The sequence below is a fragment of the Leuciscus leuciscus genome (assembly GCF_965113295.1).
Source record: "Leuciscus leuciscus genome assembly, chromosome: 16".
Taxonomy (NCBI): domain Eukaryota; kingdom Metazoa; phylum Chordata; class Actinopteri; order Cypriniformes; family Leuciscidae; genus Leuciscus; species Leuciscus leuciscus.
Window position 1 is genome coordinate 10742612 of NC_138740.1, and position 19238 is coordinate 10761849.

A 19238-nucleotide genomic window follows, 5' to 3' on the forward strand; every position below is an offset into this window, starting at 1 on the left:
ATGGTAGATCCGGCCCTGCACTAAGATATATTGGAATGGGAATAATACGCGCGCGCTGGTATTCAGTGATATCATGTTTCGTTTTGAATTTGAGGTGGTAGAACGGATTAGTCGTGTGTTAACTTACCGAACTGTTACCCCACACACTCTGTATATAGTTTGCTGCTGCTCGTCTGACGGCTTAAACCCGAACCAAGTCCAAATAATGGATGTTGCACCGATCTTTTTCACCAGCTTTCACTTTCAGCCGTGTTTACTTAAGATGACGACGAATATGCGTTGCAGCCGGGTTTACCTCGCGGCCGCGGGTAGATTGCGTCATCATCTCCCAACCCAACTTGGAGAATAGATTAACGGCGATATTTTTTTTATCGCGCGATAAGAGTCTCGCGTTAACGCAGCACGTTAACGCCGATAACGGCCCACCACTAATATATATATATAATAATTCTAGAATCCTCCCGATCAGTAGACAGGTGAAATTATGCATGCAGTAGATACTAGGCCTACATTCAGCAGCATCAAGATTACAAACTGATATGGCCTGATGAGCAGGATACATGCACTGAATACACAGAAATTTTGAGTCATAGACTAATGACATCATAGACTAATGATGAAGGTGGACCCGCCCTCCTCTTCACACTTGCAAAACTCAAAGTGAGAGAATCGTGCCAAAACTGTAAGCGCAGGTAAAAGACGCAGCTGTACACATGGGTTATTACGGGAACTTTTTTGCCTCATGTACACAACAAGTCATTTAGACATTTGCGACAGTTTATTTTTTTATGCAAAACACAATTAATTACGCAATTAAACTGTTTTGTAGTTCCTGACTCAGTTTTTTTCGGTTGCAAATAGCTGTTCACAGGCCTGCAGTGCTTTTGGCCGTTTTTGTGCGGAATACAGATCATATTTATTTTGCGTTAGCACGAAGCTGCAGTTTCGCAATACATGAATTACACTTACGAATAACAGTAAAATGCAGCAAATATTTTTTTCTTACACTTGAAAGGTGATTTACACCTTTACAAATCTTCTCTTGCGCATGCAAATTTAATTTACGCTTGCAATCTTATGTACACTTTCACAAATCTTACTCTGCGCATTCTTTATGACGTCATATTACCTTCATAGTTAACAACAGAGCCCAAATGATTAGCCTAAATTCAATTGCTATTTATTTTTAGATATAATAACACTCAAATAACAAATTGTAAGCAAACATGTAAGATGCACATAAGGCAGTTTTTGCATTAACTTCTAAATCTAATTATAAAATTATGTTTTACTCCAATTCATTGTTGAAATAAAATCATTGATACACAGTGGCTGTCATTTTCATGACAGATTTATTTAAACTAACAGTAAATAATCAAGACATCACTAACAGGTTCAGTAAAATGAATATATAGGCTAATACAGTGCATAATATATTTAGTGAAAGAGTTCATTTCTCTAGCGAACTAAAAAGCTGTGGACACTGAATGACTTTCCTGAGGTAAATAAATAAAGTAATGCTACGTGACATTTTTGGTAACCCTTCCTTTTACAGTCCCCTAATTATTAGGTATTTACCGGGTAAATATATGGTAAGTTATAGTTGGTTATTGGTAATTACCACAGGTAACAAGTATGTAAATGCAGAGAAACTACAAACTAATTACTAGGTATTTACCGGGTAAATATATGGTAAGTTATAGTTGGTTATTGGTAATTACCACAGGTAACAAGTATGTAAATGCAGAGAAACTACAAACTAATTACTAAGTATTTACCTGGTAAGCATATGGTAAATTATAGTATTTTAGTGTGTAATTACTTAAGGTGATTAGTATGCAATTACAGAGAAACTACCAGGGAAAAAAAAAACACCACTGTTAAATATCAACTCAACAAAGTACTGTGTACTTGTTACCTGTTTAGGTTGGTAATAACTCAGATTTAATTGTGTACTTCCTCAGAATGTAGGCAGCCAATTTTTAGGAACACCTCCAGTATTACCCATCAATTCAAGTTAGGTTTGTAGTTTTCCTAGGGTTATGTTGGTAACAGTCCATGTTTATTTATTACTATCTTGAAATTAAGATGGTAGTTTCCAATAAATTTCCTTGTCTTACATAGTTGTTGTTCATTGCTACACCCATTTATAGAGGGTTTATCAAATAATTTACCTTACACTTACCTGGTAACTACCCCGCAGGAACAGTTTTCCCTAATGTCATGGCACATCTTAAACTGGGTATGTTCTTGCAGATGTTTTTACAATTTACTCAGTAAGTAAAGTGCAACTGTACTGTAAAATGAAGCCTTGTTTATTTCCATGGTATTACAGAGAAACTACCAGGGAAAAAAATTGTACCACATAACCTGATCATTCCCTTTTCCATATAGTCAATTTTTTTTCCTTGTATGTTCTGCAACGTTACCAAGGAAAACATGACAATTTACTCGGTAAGTAAAGTGTAACTGTACTGTAAAATGAAGCCTTGTTTATTTCCATGGTATTACCGGAATTGTACCATATAACCTGATCATTCCCTTTTCCATATAGTCAAATTTTTTTACCTCGTATGTCCTGCAACGTTACCAAGGAAAACATGACTATTTACTCGGTAAGTAAAGTGAAACTGTACTGTAAAATGAAGCCTTGTTTATTTCTATTGTATTACCAGACTCTTACCACATCCTTTGCTACTGCTTAAACATTTTTGAAATCACAAACTTTTACCATGTGTGTTCTGCAACTTAACTAAAACATTCCAGCCTGGTCTCATTGTTAATACGTAGTATTAATACGTAATTTTCAAAGATAGAGAACTAAACATAACGTTACCCATTTTATACTGAATATAAAAAGGATAAAACGTACAGAGTGTAGGGAAATGGCAATTTTATTAACAATATAGCATTAAAAGATTTTTTTTAGCAGCTAATCCTACTCCTACCCCTAAACCTACCCATAACAATTTCTTAAAACTACATAGGCTACAATTATGAAGAAAAACAACATACGTGTAATTATTTATTGCGAAAATGTCAAAACCGGTACCAAAAGTCGTCCACATGACGATGTGTTGCAGTCACAGTACTCTCTTTCAGTATATAATAGTTTTGAATGAGGTACAGAGCAGAATTTAAGTTATTAATCCATGAAAATGTTAATCCGGCTTCGCTCTGTGTGAAGGCGCGCGCGCGCTTCTCCATTTCAAATGTAGTTTACCGACTGAAATACGGCATGTCGCAATCTGTGACGAACATAGACGAACAGGCGAGAGCCATTGAGCGTTTGATATCACTGCCGTAAAACATGTCGTAACGCTTCTTGAGGGCGCAATTTTTGAATTTGAATTCATAACGAGCGCGGGATTTGACAGTTACGGACTGCGCTGCTGTGATAGCCTGTGAAATGGAGATGATCACTCACTGGATAAAGGGCTGAATTTGGATCTCTTTCTTGCAAACGTATGGATTCTAAAGATTTGGATTATATCAAGTATAATAAAATTTATGTATTTTGTGAATTTATGTTGGGTTTTGGTGTATTATTGTTCTATTGGAGAAAACGCATTTTGTGTCTCACTGTAAATAAACTAACGTTAAATATTAAAATGGTTAAACGATTAAATAAGGTATTTTTAAGGTTTTAAAGTGTATTCTTGTTTAACTTCATGTAGGCTAATCCTCCGCGGGCGGGTATAGATATATACACTAGATGTCGCCTTGGCTACGGTTTCGTTCCAATGAACTGCCGTAGCCAAGGCGACTTCTATTGTATATATCTATACCCGCCCGCGCTCTCAGATCACTTGGACGTGGCTGTGTACAAGAGGTAAAAACGATATAAATACTGTTCGTTTTCTCACACAAACCGCTCGTTTCGTGTCTTAGGCCATCAATGTGTACTTACGATGGGGAATTGTTTAATTTGGACGACGGGGAATTGTTTTAATTTGGACTCTGTGCATGCTCTTTGAGGTGGTGACCATCGACCTGCATTATATGACTGACAGACAAGAACGGTTTGACCTAAAAATATCAAAATTGAAACTACTGCGGAAAAAAGACACCTACATCTTGGATGCCCTTGAGGTAAGCTAAAACATACCAAAATTTAATTTCAAAGTGAACTATCCCTTTAATACGTAAACATTTTACGTTTTAGTGCTGTAAATACGTCAGTATTATACGTTTCTGTGTGTATAAAACGTAAGTAAATGTACGTATGGTAGAATTACACTTTACGTAAAAATACACACGTATTCTCATGAGATCACGTTGAACATTCTCAGTAAGTAAAGTGAAACTGTACTGTAAAAGGAAGCCTTTTTATTTCCATGGAATTACTGGGATCTTACCCTATAATCTGTAATAGCTACGTAGCTATTACAGATTATAGGGTAAGATCCCAGTAATTCCATGGAAATAAAAAGGCTTCCTTTTACAGTACAGTTTCACTTTAGCTATTACAGATTATAGGGTAAGATCCCAGTAATTCCATGGAAATAAAAAGGCTTCCTTTTACAGTACAGTTTCACTTTACTTACTGAGTAAATTGTCATGTTTTCCTTGGTAACGTTGCAGGACATACGAGGTAAAAAATTGTGACTATATGGAAAAGGGAATGATCAGGTCATATGGTACAATTCCGGTAATAACATGGAAATAAACAAGGCTTCATTTTACAGTACAGTTACACTTTACTTACCGAGTAAATTGTCATGTTTTCCTTGGTAACGTTGCAGGACATACAAGGTAAAAAATTGTGACTATATGGAAAAGGGAATGATCAGGTTATGTGGTACAATTTTTTTCCCTGGTAGTTTCTCTGTAATACCATGGAAATAAACAAGGCTTCATTTTACAGTACAGTTGCACTTTACTTACTGAGTAAATAGTAAAAACATCTGCAAGAACATACCCAGTATTTAAGATGTGCCATGACATTAGGGAAAACTGTTCTTGCGGGGTAGTTACCAGGTAAGTGTAAGGTAAATTATTTGATAAACCCTCTATAAATGGGTGTAGCAATGAACAACAACTATGTAAGACAAGGTAATTTATTGGAAACTACCGTCTTAATTTCAAGATAGTAATAAATAAACATGGACTGTTACCAACATAACCCTAGGAAAACTACAAACCTAACTCGAATTGATTGGTAATACTGGAGGTGTTTCTAAAAATTGGCTGCCTACATTCTGAGGAAGTACACAATTAAATCTGAGTTATTACCAACCTAAACAGGTAACAAGTACACAGTACTTTGCTGAGTTGATATTTAACAGTGGTGTTTTTTTTTCCCTGGTAGTTTCTCTGTAATTGCATACTAATCACCTTAAGTAATTACACACTAAAATACTATAATTTACCATATGCTTACCAGGTAAATATTTAGTAATTAGTTTGTAGTTTCTCTGCATTTACATACTTGTTACCTGTGGTCATTACCAATAACCAACTATAACTTACCATATATTTACCCGGTAAATACCTAGTAATTAGTTTGTAGTTTCTCTGCATTTACATACTTGTTACCTGTGGTAATTACCAATAACCAACTATAACTTACCATATATTTACCCGGTAAATACCTAGTAATTAGTTTGTAGTTTCTCTGCATTTACATACTTGTTACCTGTGGTAATTACCAATAACCAACTATAACTTACCATATATTTACCCGGTAAATACCTAGTAATTAGGGGACTGTAAAAGGAAGGGTTACCACATTTTTTTACAAGCTGTAATTGATGTCTTTCCGCCATTGAAACACTGATTGAGCGATTACACAAGATATGATACGTTTCAATAAGTTGTACTGTATCTTTTAACATACCTTCAGATGTCCATTCTGTAATGAAGAAGAGATGATCGCATTCACTCACGCTCCACGCTATCGTGTGAACTGAGGTGCCTATACAGAGATCTGTCACGCCACATTAAAGATTGTCAAAACGCCATTTTCTGTTTGAATTTTGTGATAAAATGGACTGAATTAAAAAAATGACACTTAGTTTCTTATCGAAAGTAACAAAACCCAGAGCGTATTGCGATTATTGGTGGTTAGGCTACAATGCTGTATTCGTCGTGTACTGCTTTTATCTTATCCACCTGTCTTTGTCCGTTGTCGTAATTCACCGGGAAACTGAAGTGTTCCAAAACAGGAGACCTTAATGTTGCAATGTAATGCATTCGGTACATGTGCACCATACCGGTACCCTGGAAATCCAGAGTTCTCGCGAGAGCACAAGTTAAATTTGCTCAGCGAGTTTACTCTGGCGTCGAGTAATGATGCTCATTAAATATGCCCTTGTATCCGAGCTGCACCAATCACATCGGGATATCTGATATAGGCGGGCCAGAGGCGAGCTAAACAGATGACGACAACACTGTGATGTCCAAGTCAAGGTAAACTTTGCAAGATGGCTATGGATGAACACCAGTTGTTTGAAACGGCTTTGGCCGCTACAATGAACGAGTTAGACTTGGCTTTTTATCGCCGCTCGAATCGTTCCTTTGCAAGAAGGACGTTTTTGCTGTTTTGCCAACCGGATACGGCAAGAGTCTAATCTACCAGTTAGCTCCGCTGGTAGCTAAGCGTATGGGGCTTGTTGTGATTGGTCGTGGTGTTATCCAGTTGCGTGCAGTGAGATTTTCAAATGCACACTTGGTTGCGCCCCTCGAGCTGGCCGATTTTCATTAGTCGATGCCAGACCATTAATCTTTCAGATTTAGGTCTGGATTTCCAGGCTACCATACCGGAAGTCCTTGCACCGAAACCGAATGAATACGTGTACCGTTACACTTCTCTGTGTACCTACTTTTCACTTTAGATCAAATTGTCTTTATTACACAATTTTAGTAATGTATTACTCAAAACTGTAAAAGGTAGCACTTTTTTACAGTCCTGTTCCCCATGTACATACTAGGTACTTATTATAGTATTTGCAATAACTAGGTACTAACCCTGTACCTACCCCTAAATTGTCTCGGGTTACGACTGTAACCCTTGTTCCCTGAGAAAGGGAACAAGACACTGCGTCGATGATGACACTTTGGGGAACGCTCTTAGCGTAACGCATCTGAAGTATGAATGAAACTAATCCAATCCTGATTGGTGCTGTGTCATGACGTAATGTGATGGCATACACGGAAGCTACAAAGGGATTTGTTGTGCCCTACAAAGGGCGCAATAGAGTTAGCTTCTGCGATGAAGCAAGTCGCTCCCAGGCAGGGGGAGGTGTGGCGAAGGGACACAGTGTCTCGTTCCCTTCTAAGGGAACAAGGGTTACAGTCTTAACCCGAAACGTTCCCTTTCGAGAGAACTCGCACTGCATCGAGGACGACACTTTGGGGAACGAGTTCCCACTATGCCACAATGAGCCCTGCCTGTCCTAGTGAAGCTGCGCACAGGCACACTTAGAATGAGAGCACTAGAGTGCCTGGCGTAGAAGGAATGTCCAGGCTATAGAATCTGATATAAGTATGTGGGGTGGCCCATCCTGCTGCATTGCACACTTCTTGATTCACACTTAAAGGGATAGTTTACCCAAAAATGAAAATTCTGTCATCATTTACTCACCCTCAAGTTGTTTCAAACCTGTATGAATTTCTTTTTTCTGCTGAACACAAAAGAAGATATTTTGAAAAATGTCTGTAACCAAACAGTTGATGGACCCCATTGACTTCCATAGTATTTTTTTTTTCCTACTATGGAAGTCAATGGGGTCCCTCAACTGTTTGGTTACCGACATTTTTCTAAATATCTTCTTTTGTGTTCAGCAGAAAAAATAAATTCATACAGGTTTGAAACAACTTGAGGGTGAGTAAATGATGACAGAATGTTCATTTTTGGGTGAACTATCCCTTTAAAAAAAGAACATCTTAAAACGGTAAAATGACTGACAGTCTCAGCATCCATCTAAAAAGTTCAATGTCCATAGTCATATTAAAACGTGGATAAATCAACTCATCAACTTAGTGTAATGCTCGTCATCGTCCATTGTCAACCCACGTGAGCGTCACATCTGGGGAGGAAGGGGAAACAACCCTCTCCAATATTTGAATTTGGACTGCAGTCTGCAGTTATTAATTTCACATAGTTTTGTAATGCATCAACAATGCTACTGCATGAAATCCATAATACCAAACTTTACTATTTTCAATAAAACAGCAACATCTAAACCTCTGTTAATTCTCATTAAGAATTTTTGTATGAAATAAATAAAGATAAACTGGATTGTAATATAGTAAGTGAAGATACTGAGATCTTGAGAGATCTGTGATTTTCTTTTCTTTTCTTTTTTCTTTAAAGTGAAGGTGTTTGATCCTGATAATTCAGGAAATACCTGTAAAAAAAGGGTTTTGTTTGATAGTACTTGACCGAATTATTATTATTATTATTTTTACAGTGTGAGAAATAGTGCAAACTGTCCCTTTGCGCCATCTGGTGGGAACTGATATCGCCATTATTTTTGTAATTTTACATAAGTTTGTATGTAATTTAAGAAAAAAAGAAAAGACAAAACACTGTATAAATAATACAATTGAAGAATTACTGTGAAAATTAGAAATACTGTTTTTTTTTTTTCATTTATGGCATAACACTTTAAATAACACCAGAATTGTTAATTTTACAGATTTTGTTTGTAATTTTAGAGAGTTGTGAGTACAATTTAAAACAAAGTAAATAAACGACTGTGAAATTTATTTATTTTTGTTATTTACATAATTGTATGTTTTTACAGTGTGTATTATACTGTGTACTGAAATTAAGCAAAATATTATCTGGAAAATATTATTACTATATCAAAACAATTGTTAAAGGGTTAGTTCACCCAAAAATAAAAGTTCTGTCAGTAATTACTCACCCTCATGTTGTGTTCATCTTCGGAACACAAATTAAGATATTTTTGATGAAATCTGAGAGCTGGCTCACTCCCTTCATAGGCTGCTAGGTAATCGATATGTGCCATCCCAGAAACGTTGGTAAAGACATTGTTCAAATAGTCCAAGTGACTACAGTGGCTCAACCCGACGAGAATACTTTTTGTGCAAAAAAAAAAAAAAAAAAAAAAAAACACTTACGGGGTTGGAACAACATGAGGGTGAGTAATTAGTGACATAATTTTCATTTTTGGGTGAACAAACCCTTTAATAGTTCTAATTTATTTGTGCATTGCCTTTCACAATAAATATTGGTTTATAGAAACCAGAATACCTTAACATCCCATAAGAACACATGCTCTAAAAATACCTTAGCAACTGCATATCACTATGCCAGTGAGTTTTGCTTGTGTAAGCACCACTAATCTAGTTTATTCTGATAGCTGTCAAACAAGCTGATTCTGTAACCTATTTTTATAAGTCACTCATGTCCTGTAAAGCTGACTCTGCATATTGAATCATAGATGATCAGTTTTTCACAGAGGATTACACTCCTGTTATCCACATTTCCAGCTTTTCTGAACAGATCACCAGAGGCCTAACTAAAGATTAAAATGTTTGCACATAGTTATTATACTGAGGATTATAGCATCTGATAGCATTACATCAAAACCCTCCTATTTGATTTTCTGCAGCAAAATCCTTAGTGTGTAACTTAAAGGGATAGTTCACCCAGAAATGAAAATTACCTCATGATTTACTAACCCTCAAGACATCCTAGGTGTATATGACTTTCTTCTTTCAGCCAAACACAATTGGAGATATATAAAAAAATGTCCTGGCTCTTCCAAGCTTTATAATGGTAGAATGGAGGACGAAATCTTGAAGCCCAAAAAAGTGCAGCCATCCATCATAAAAGTACTCCATTTATGGCGAAAGAGTAACCCCTGACCTGATGCTTGACGTATTGGCGAGCACGGAAGCGCAGAGGATAGAGCAAAACAAAACACCAGTCACGAATTAGAAGTCTAAAACGAGAATTTTTAAAGAAAAATATCAGAGGATTTCGGTATAAGAGAAGAGGAGTTTGAGTTTGTTGCCCAGCCCTATTTGTTTGAACCGCAAGAGCTTACGCTACTCCTACATTGCGACAGGGGTTACTCTTTTGGCGCAAGTCGACTTGCGTTGGCCTTCTGACAGAGGCTAGTTATTTTAGTTTGAAACATGGATATTTTTCTTACAAAACCCCATTGCTTTGCTTCAGAAGGCCTTTATTAACCCCCTGTAGTTGTATGGATTACTTTTATGATGGATTGATGCCCTTTTTTGGACTTCAAAATCAGGACCGCCATTCACTACCGTTAACAAGCTTGGAAGAGCAATGATGTTTTTTAATATAACTCTGATCGTGTTCGTCTGAAAGAAGAAAGTCAAATACACCTAGGATTACATTTACATTTTTACATTTATTCATTTAGCTGACGCTTTTATACAAAGCGACTTACAATTGCTATATATGTCAGAGGTCGCACGCCTCTGGAGCAACTAGGGGTTAAGTGTCTTGCTCAGGGACACATTGGTGTCTCACAGTGGATTCGAACCCGGGTCTCTCACACCAAAGGCATGTGTCTTATCCATTGCGCCACCACCACCCCTATGATAGCTTGAGGGTGAGTAAATCATGGGATCATTTTCAGTTTTGGGGTGAACTATCCCTTTAATGACGTGTTTAAAGATTCTCATTTTCTTGTATTTATGAAGGATATAAAAATATTTGAAACCAGCTATAAGTCAGCTAATTGTCTGATTCTTTTCAGATAAAAGTTCATCATTTACTCACCCACACATCTTTTATTTTATCCCTTTTTTTGTGGAGCACAAAATTAGATATTTATTATAAGAATGTTTACTTTTTCTTTTCCATAGATTGAAAGTGAATGAGCAATGGTCAATCAGTCCATATTGTCATTGTCACAGTGGGCAGGTAAAGGAAGAGCAGCAGAGGATCTAATTGCAGCTTACTTCGTTAATTAACGCCTGGATGCGACGACAACGCAGTCCTGAAGTGTCAACTAGTCTCTCCCCTATGAAGGCCTCCTTCCCTTCCCTTTACCTCTGTACAGATAAAACGTTGTCGGGATAATTCTGGCAATGTGGAAGCGATAAAACTTATGTATTATAAATTTTAAGGCCAGACAAGTAGTTTTTTGAGGGTTGGTTTGTTAAGAAGGACTATACACCTGCGCACATATATATTCAAATGCGCATACCTATAGACTATACACATAATATGCATGTGCAGGCCATCAGCGTTCTCACAGGTTCACATTTTTAAAGTTTGTGCAGAGAGAACTTAAGAGTTTTCTGTTAGAACGGTGTCGTGTTAACGGCCCCCAAGTTAATAACTAATGATCGTTGCGACGGAAGTGAATCAATCAAAACTAACTTTAGCTGGACAATAACTTTATTCTAGAGCTGCTATAAAGCCAAAACAATCTCTGTTACTTTAATTTCCTATTATCACTGTAAAGCTGCTTTGAAACAATCTATATTGTTAAAAGCGCTATATAAATGAAGGTGACTTGACTTGACTTAATTGAACAAAAGAAAACAAAGATTTGTTCTATCTACATAGTATGAATTTGTGTAGTATTAATATTCCAGACGTATTACATTAGCCATGTTGTCATTATCATGTGACCTACCAGCGTCATTTGCGTCTCTTCATTGCCATTCACAAATCCTCTTCCATGGCCTCATGGGATTGTAAAATGTGTACACATCTTATGCACACTTCAGAATCTCTAAGGAAGTAGTAAGTAATTCGGGTAGTGATGGTCAATTTCGAAACACTGCTTCATGAAGCTTTGAAACCTTTACAATTCTTTAGTTTCGAATCAGTTGTTCGGAGTGTGTAGGTGTGTTCGACATCAGCTGCGGCTGGATGTAACCGATTGGCGAAAATTGCCGCGTTCAGGCGGGAGGAGCTGAAAACGGAGACGTGAAGTAGGACACTTTCTGCTTCCCGTAGTTACGCTTGCACTGTGTTTGCATACTTTACCACAGCTGAAGTGAGATAAATGCAATATTTGTCAAATACACAGATGTTTCAGATACGTTTACATTTAATACTTTATGCACTGCTAAATACAGCATATGTTTGTACAAGAATAAAGTTCAACATAAGCCTATACTATTGAAATACCAATGTAGTGGGGTCTACTTTTTTTTTATCAGTTTTATTTTGATAAACATGACACAATATAACATCGCAACTTCATAAAAAGAGCTTTTACTGTTATAAAAAAAACAGATTTGTGAACATTAACGGAACTGAAGGTGTTCGAATAAACATGAAACACACGTGATCGTTGTCATGCGGTGGGTTTGGCCAATCGTGGAACAGTTGTGTGGTCATCAGAGCTTTTGCAGCCGCTCTGGAGAGGCTGTGCAGAATGAATCAGCCGGCTGCTCTCCAATCGCTTCAATTGTTTCCAAGCTTTGAAAAGCTTTGTTTCTTCCATTCCTACACCCGGGTACTTTTTGCCCACTCTTTTATGAATACTATGAACATACTTTTTCTTTTGTCACATTCTTTTTTTCACCTACAATATCGTAGGGAAGTATGTAATATCAGAAGCAGCCATCAACAATACCAAACACAGGACTGAACAAACTGAGGGCCTATAGACACAACTGTTTAGTGAGTTTAATAATGAGAAATCTAAGAATCTCTTTGCTTGCTCTAATTCATGTGCAAATATAAACTGTGGGTGAAGGTTGTTGCTGTTTTCCTTTCATTTTTACTCTTTTTTTTTTTTTTTACATTTTGACAATCCATGGCACTTTTGTGGACGTCCTTAATTTCGAGAGGGAAAAAAAGAGGTTTCTCACAAGAATCTTGGCTGTTGAATTTTTATTTATTTTTTTTACTTGTCAAAAACAAACTGCAAAGGCTCTTTTATCAGCCTGCGGTCATAATAGTACCCATATATTTGCCTGATTAGAGAACTTGATGAGCACTTCCAAGTTTAACATTAAGGTGTTGATAAATTGATACATTTTCAGATGTATTTCAATGAAACTGCCCTATTATGCCTTTGTCGTCGATACACACACACACACACACACACACACACACACACACACACACACACACACACACACACACACACACACACACACACACACACACACATAACAAAGGCTCAATATGGCAGTTTCAGTTTTTGAGTGTTAAAACATGTGTCTTGCTCACTAACTACCCACAGCTTAACCAAGTACCAAATGCACTAATCTGCTGCATCTTCCACATAAAATAAGGGAATTGCAAGGTGTAAAATACATTCAGCTGAAATTCTGTGGACATGTTTGCACTAGTGCACCTGATTTGCATAATTCCTTTAGTAAAATGAGTGCTAAAACAATGCAGATTGCACCATTATAAGTGGCCACAATTTATTCTTAGTACATTTCCTCCTGTGTATGCCATATTCTGGCTTAACCCTCTGATGGTCCTCGGTCATTTCTGACCGAATAATTTTCTGTTTTGAATTTCTAAAAATCACAGCTTCATCGGAAGGTTATGATACTTGGTGACTTTTCTGGGATTAGGTATGTGAATACAAAAAAAAATTGAGGTCATGATCCGAGCATGCTAAGTGGTCGTAAAAAAAATAGTCACACTCGTGGTCTTCGGTCAAAAATGACCGACCCATAGGAAATGAATGGGAAATTTACAAAAACACAAAAATTCTCTGAATTTTTGTCTGTACAATCTACAAATCGGACACGATTCTAAAAAAAAGTACACCGTAGTAAAGGGGTGACACTCTACAACATCAAGAGTGCAAAAAATTCACACCCACCCACCCACACACACATACAAACACACGTTTATACACATACACACCAATAAATTCAGATTACAAAAATCTGTTTTGAATTTTTAAAAATCACAGCTTCATCAGAATGTTACGAAACTTGGTGACTTTTCTGGCATTAGGTATGTGAACACACAAAAAAATTGAGTTCATGATCCGAGCATGCTAAGTGGTCGTAAAAAAATTAGTAACGGTTTTGGTCTTCGGTCAAAAATGACCCCCATAGGAAATGAATGGGAAATTGACAAAAACACAAAAATTCTCTACAAATCAGCCACGATGCAGAAAAAAAGTGCTCAGCTATGAAGGGGTGAAGCTCTTAAACATCAAGAGTGAAAAACATAACATAATTAATAATTATAATTAATATATGTATATATAATTAATATAATAATTATTAAAATTATTAAAATAATAATTAATAAAATGTTATAAACCTTGGCAAAAAGTATTATTTGAGAATTTCTAAAAAAATACATTCAATCCACATCTTAAAAGTAAGTAATTTGGTCCAAAAACAACTAGAATTCACAAACATCTCCATTTAGAGCTATACAGGCATCTAGTGGTAAACCCATGCAATAACATGTTTTATTTAATTTTATGTTTAATAAATTGATTAATTTAATTTTTTTTTTTTTTTTTTTCTGAAAGCCTAGTCTCTATTTTACCCGAAAATACTGCATAGAATTTTTATTTTTTTTAATACAAAAAAAAAAAAAAAAAATCATTATTTCCAATGGCAAAAAATGGACTATAAATATTGCATAAATATTAATAAGTTCAATCAAATTGTCTCAAAATTCTAAATTAAAAAGAATAAATATTATAGAACAAAAATAAATTGCATTGGTTTTTACTGGGATGGAGGAAGTTTCATTTTTAGGTGTCCGGTCATTTATGACCGGGAAGGCCCCCACTGTGACTGCTAAAGGAAGACCATCAGAGGGTTAATCAGTAATATTTTTGTTTATGCATCATTGCAATTTGATTTGATTTAGATCTTTGGAACGTTATATTTCATCACAAGCTTGAATAAGTTGTATTTACCTTTCAGATCAGATGTGGTATCATGAAACATGTGATTCCCTCCCCTAAATAAAAAAATTAAAATATCATATAAGTAGATAAATTGTACACACATTACTAAAAAAAAATCATATTTTGAGCAGTAAGAGAAAACAGATGTACAAAAAGCTCCATCAGTAAGATGAATGTTTCACTTTTGTACAAAAGAACTGACAAGGTCTACTTTCACTTCTTTTAATAATTATTGCCCTAATTTTTCCAATTGACATTTCCACAGAGGCGAGAGTCAGCTTCCTTTTCCAAGAAGACCAACAACACTTTCAACATTGTGGGAACCACCTACAGCATGGGCGTAGCCAAAGATCCCGGATTGACAACCATCTCCAAGAGTGCCACATCCACATCCACATCCACCCCATTACAGTCGGTCCGAGAAATCCGACTACCCAAAATGGATGGTGAATATGTGCCGGAGGGTGGAAAAAAGTCATACAATCGCGTCAGCAAAGTGGACAAGATCTCTCGTATCATCTTTCCAGTGCTCTTCTTCATCTTCAACCTGGGTTACTGGGCCACGTATGTCAACAGAAAGCCGACCATCAACCGGTCCAGCCCACAGAAATGAACATGGCGACTGCCAAAAGAGAAAAACTGCCAGTCTACCATGCTACTGTTTTCATTTTCCAAATTTCCCATCATCCTTTTTTTCCCCTACATTTTGTAGTAGTGCCAAACAGCCATGTAGACACATAACCCTAGTCAGTAGTTTTCCAAATTTGTATGTGACATTTCCTGTGTTGCATGAGGTAAAGTATGAATAATTAATATTATGACTTTATAACTGGTCTCGTATGGATGATCATTACTTACCCACGAAACCCTCCCTCACTCCACACACTGTCTATCATCAGGAGGAAAACTTCAGTCACCATTGGCTGTCTGTCGCCATGACAAGTACCTGTAGCCTTTCAGCAGCCAGTAGCGATGTCTGTAGGCACATCATTATTAACTATCTGTCCTTTGACACTCCGCAGACCCAGAGTAGAGTTGTGTTCTCATCCCCATGGGTCTATATCTGTGCATTTACCTGTCCAGTGACTATTGTTTAAACAGCCTGAGCAGGCTCCAAGATAAAGAAACTGTGTGCCTTTTTAATCACTTGCCATAGAGATGAATAGTTTGGCACATGCTGACATTGTCTTCAAGCTTATGCCTGCCTACTGAAAAACGTCAGTGTTGATTGATCTCTCACAGGTTGGTGTTAAACTCTGAGTCGTCCTGCATGCAAGTTGATTTAGAGTTGATGGTTAACCGTAAGGCTTTGCGCCAGCCAACGGTTCTTTGTTTATGGCCAATATGAGCAGCCGGGATCAGAGAAAGTAGTGAGTGAATTATGACACTATAACAGGCTATAAAGCATTTTAGTTGTGAAGAATATCAAGACCAGATTTTAGATGTGGGCCAGTGCCACACAGGAAGGAACATGCATTTCCATTACCTCACACTGAAGAGTTGGTGGTTTTGATCTTTACACTGATGATTTCTTGATTTATGTATTGTACAATACAGAATTCATGTTTGTGAATGCACTATTTTTATTGTTTTATAAATCATAAAATATTGTTAATTTGGCAACTGCAAGCCAATATCATAGTTTCCTGTGTGTGAGATGTGATGTACACAAAATGTAGAAGTAGTTTCAATGGCATGTTAATTTAAGCATATATTTTAGATAATCTTAGTACAAACACTCATTATGGATGTGCATTTGTGCTGTTATCACCATTGTTTCCTTATGATTTAATTTATTTCACATAGTGTGTTAAAAAATTGTGTGCATCAGGTTTTAGAAGAAAAATCTGTAACACTTTCCATGAAGACCATGCTTATAATGAATTATAGCCCTATTTATAAGTATTACTATTCTATAAATATATTTATAAATGCTCATTAAGACCTATACTGCATTATAAGAACAGTTATATATACATTTATATTATTTTTATAATTCCTTATAAATCATGCATTTGAAAATTAGAGGTAGAATTTTATGTATGAATGTTAAATATGAATATTTTTCTTACACAAACTCATCGTTTTGCTACAGAAGACGTTTGGAGTTTGTTTATGATGGATGGATGCACTTTGTTGAGCTTCAATCTGTTGGTTGCAATCCACTGCCATTATAAGACATGAAAGAGGATAATTTTTAATGTAACTCCGATTGTATTCGTCTGAAAGAAGAAAGTCATATACACCCAGGATGGCTGAGGGTGAATAAATCATCATTTTCATTTGAAAGTGAACTAATCCTTTAAAGCCATCAATGATGCATTTATAGTGGTCAGTAACTGTATTATCACTCACAGTGAGTATTTATAAGAACATAACACGGCTATTAATAACAATACATTCACTTATTTGACAGAAATAAATCTGAATTACTAAAAAGTCATTGTAACTATAATATAATAACATTATAGCAATGCAGGTTGCATCTTTATAAATACATTCATGGAACCATATGACTGACTAATAAATACTTATAAATCAGTGTATAATGGATTATGAGCATGTGCATTGAAAAAAGCAAATGCATGACTTATAAGGAATTATAAAAAATAATCTAAATGTAACTATAACTGTTCTTATTATGCAGTAAAGGTCTTAATGAGTCTTTATAAATGTATTTATAAAATAGTAATACATACTTATAAATAAGTAAAAAGGAGCTATAATTCATTATAAGCATGGTCTTCATAGAAAGTGTTACTGAAAAATCTTTTGCATTCACTTAGAAAGTGCTAGGTTTACATGTGAATTTAAATAGAGACATTTTTGTAGATAAACTAAGAAGTTGCGTAAAGTATGTACTTATGTGACAGCAAGCTATATTAAGCAAAAAAACATTAACTTAGCCATTTCACTTGTTTCATGAACCATTAATGTGGCTGTTGATCAATAGCTTCAGACACACAACATAAAATCTCACTCATCAGTTTTAAGTGGATTTATTAGCAAAAGAATAGATAGGGCTCTTGTTTATTTTAATATTCCAAATAAGAATAGTTTTTTTTTTTCTCCCATTTATTAGGATGTGTTAAGAATAAATGAATGCATGACAATCTTTTCATTAGTTACATCACCACATATGCTATATCTTTCTGAATGAGGCTTCATGTTTTTTGTATCTCGTAAGGGCCCTTCAAATAGCCATATTCAATAGGCTCCTTACATTTCATTTGAGCTATGGTAGGGCTAGATCAGCTGGTGTTGGTATTGATTGTTGACACAAGTAGTACAAATCATAAATGAAACCACATCTAAGAAGTATATTTATATAGGAATTTTAATCTATTTACTTATCTGATAGCATACATTATCTATGCTTTTACTGTATAAGTCATAACCTTGACAGCTTCAGTACAGATGTACAAAAATTATATTGGGAGAAGAGCTATGCCAGATAGCACACGCACATCTCCAAGTCATGTTAAAGAACACCTCATTTGGAAAATAGGCTATCTGTTGTATACGAGCATCTGATAACCAACGTTTAATATGCAGTTTTACATACATTCTAAATCATAAACATATCTTTTCTAAATGTCTTTAACATCCGACTGGATTTTTTTTTTTTTTTTGCAAAATAAAAAATACACCTTCCAAACATGCACATCAAACATACATATGTAGCTTACGTGTGCTATCAGGGTAGTGTCTTAATAGTTTATTCAAATATAAGAACAAGTAAAAGATGTAATATTTTTTTAGATGTTGTCAGCCAACTTAAAATAGGAGATGTGGGAAACGTAGTTGTGTTAATTGCCATATTACTTGTATATTGGATTTACTGTAAATTTTGTCAGCATACTTGTCTAAAATGTGTGACATCTGGCTTTTTACATGCACGTAAAGGCTAATATTAGTTAACTAATTGGTAAAGAAATCACTGATAAATTCTAACTGAAAAACTTGCAAAATTATGCTGATTTACTATTTAAAATATTGGTGTTAAGCTGATTACACATTTGAAGTCCCCCTTTTGCCCCCTTGTGTGTTTCAGATCTGAAATGTATATTTCTGGGTAATGTTGAATGGTTAGCGTCTTTGCTAATGACACTAGCCTAATGCTAGATTTGCCAGATGTACCACCTTGTGTGCACTTTTCTGAACATTTACTGTGAAGAGGCAGATGTACAATCTGTCAGGCTCCCTGTATATACATGTACTGTATCAAGAAGGGAATTTTTTATTTATTTTTTTTGCTGCATGTCCCAATTGCATCTGACACAACCTTGTGGTTTGTGGAGCCGTGGTAGATGTTATCTTATTCAGTTTTCTGATTTCTTTTCACAATGTCTGGGTTTGAAATGTGGCTTGTTCTTTCCAAAAAGCTTTATTCTTGATAAATAGTAGTGGGAAAGCCAGGCTTCT

At 35.8% G+C, this 19238-nt stretch overlaps 1 protein-coding gene and 2 long non-coding RNA genes across 4 annotated transcripts in view; 1 reads left to right on the plus strand and 2 right to left on the minus strand.

Annotated features, from left to right (window-relative positions):
* gabra3 (gamma-aminobutyric acid type A receptor subunit alpha3) overlaps positions 1-16432 on the plus strand; it is a 586834-nt gene extending 570402 nt beyond the window's left edge. For both annotated transcript variants that reach the window (XM_082141344.1, XM_082141345.1), the window contains one exon: positions 15079-16432. In XM_082141344.1, coding sequence (XP_081997470.1) covers positions 15079-15426 — 348 coding nt within the window. In that variant the 3' untranslated portion in view covers positions 15427-16432. The remainder of the gene's footprint in view (positions 1-15078) is intronic.
* Positions 1-19238, minus strand: part of LOC309478015 — a 375776-nt gene that overhangs the window by 29195 nt on the left and 327343 nt on the right. The window lies entirely within an intron of this gene.
* On the minus strand, positions 2421-4700 carry LOC309478032. The gene is made up of 3 exons (XR_014198769.1): positions 4544-4700; positions 4278-4463; positions 2421-2752 (listed from the first exon to the last, which is right to left on the minus strand). It is a non-coding gene; the product is annotated as an uncharacterized lncRNA (long non-coding RNA).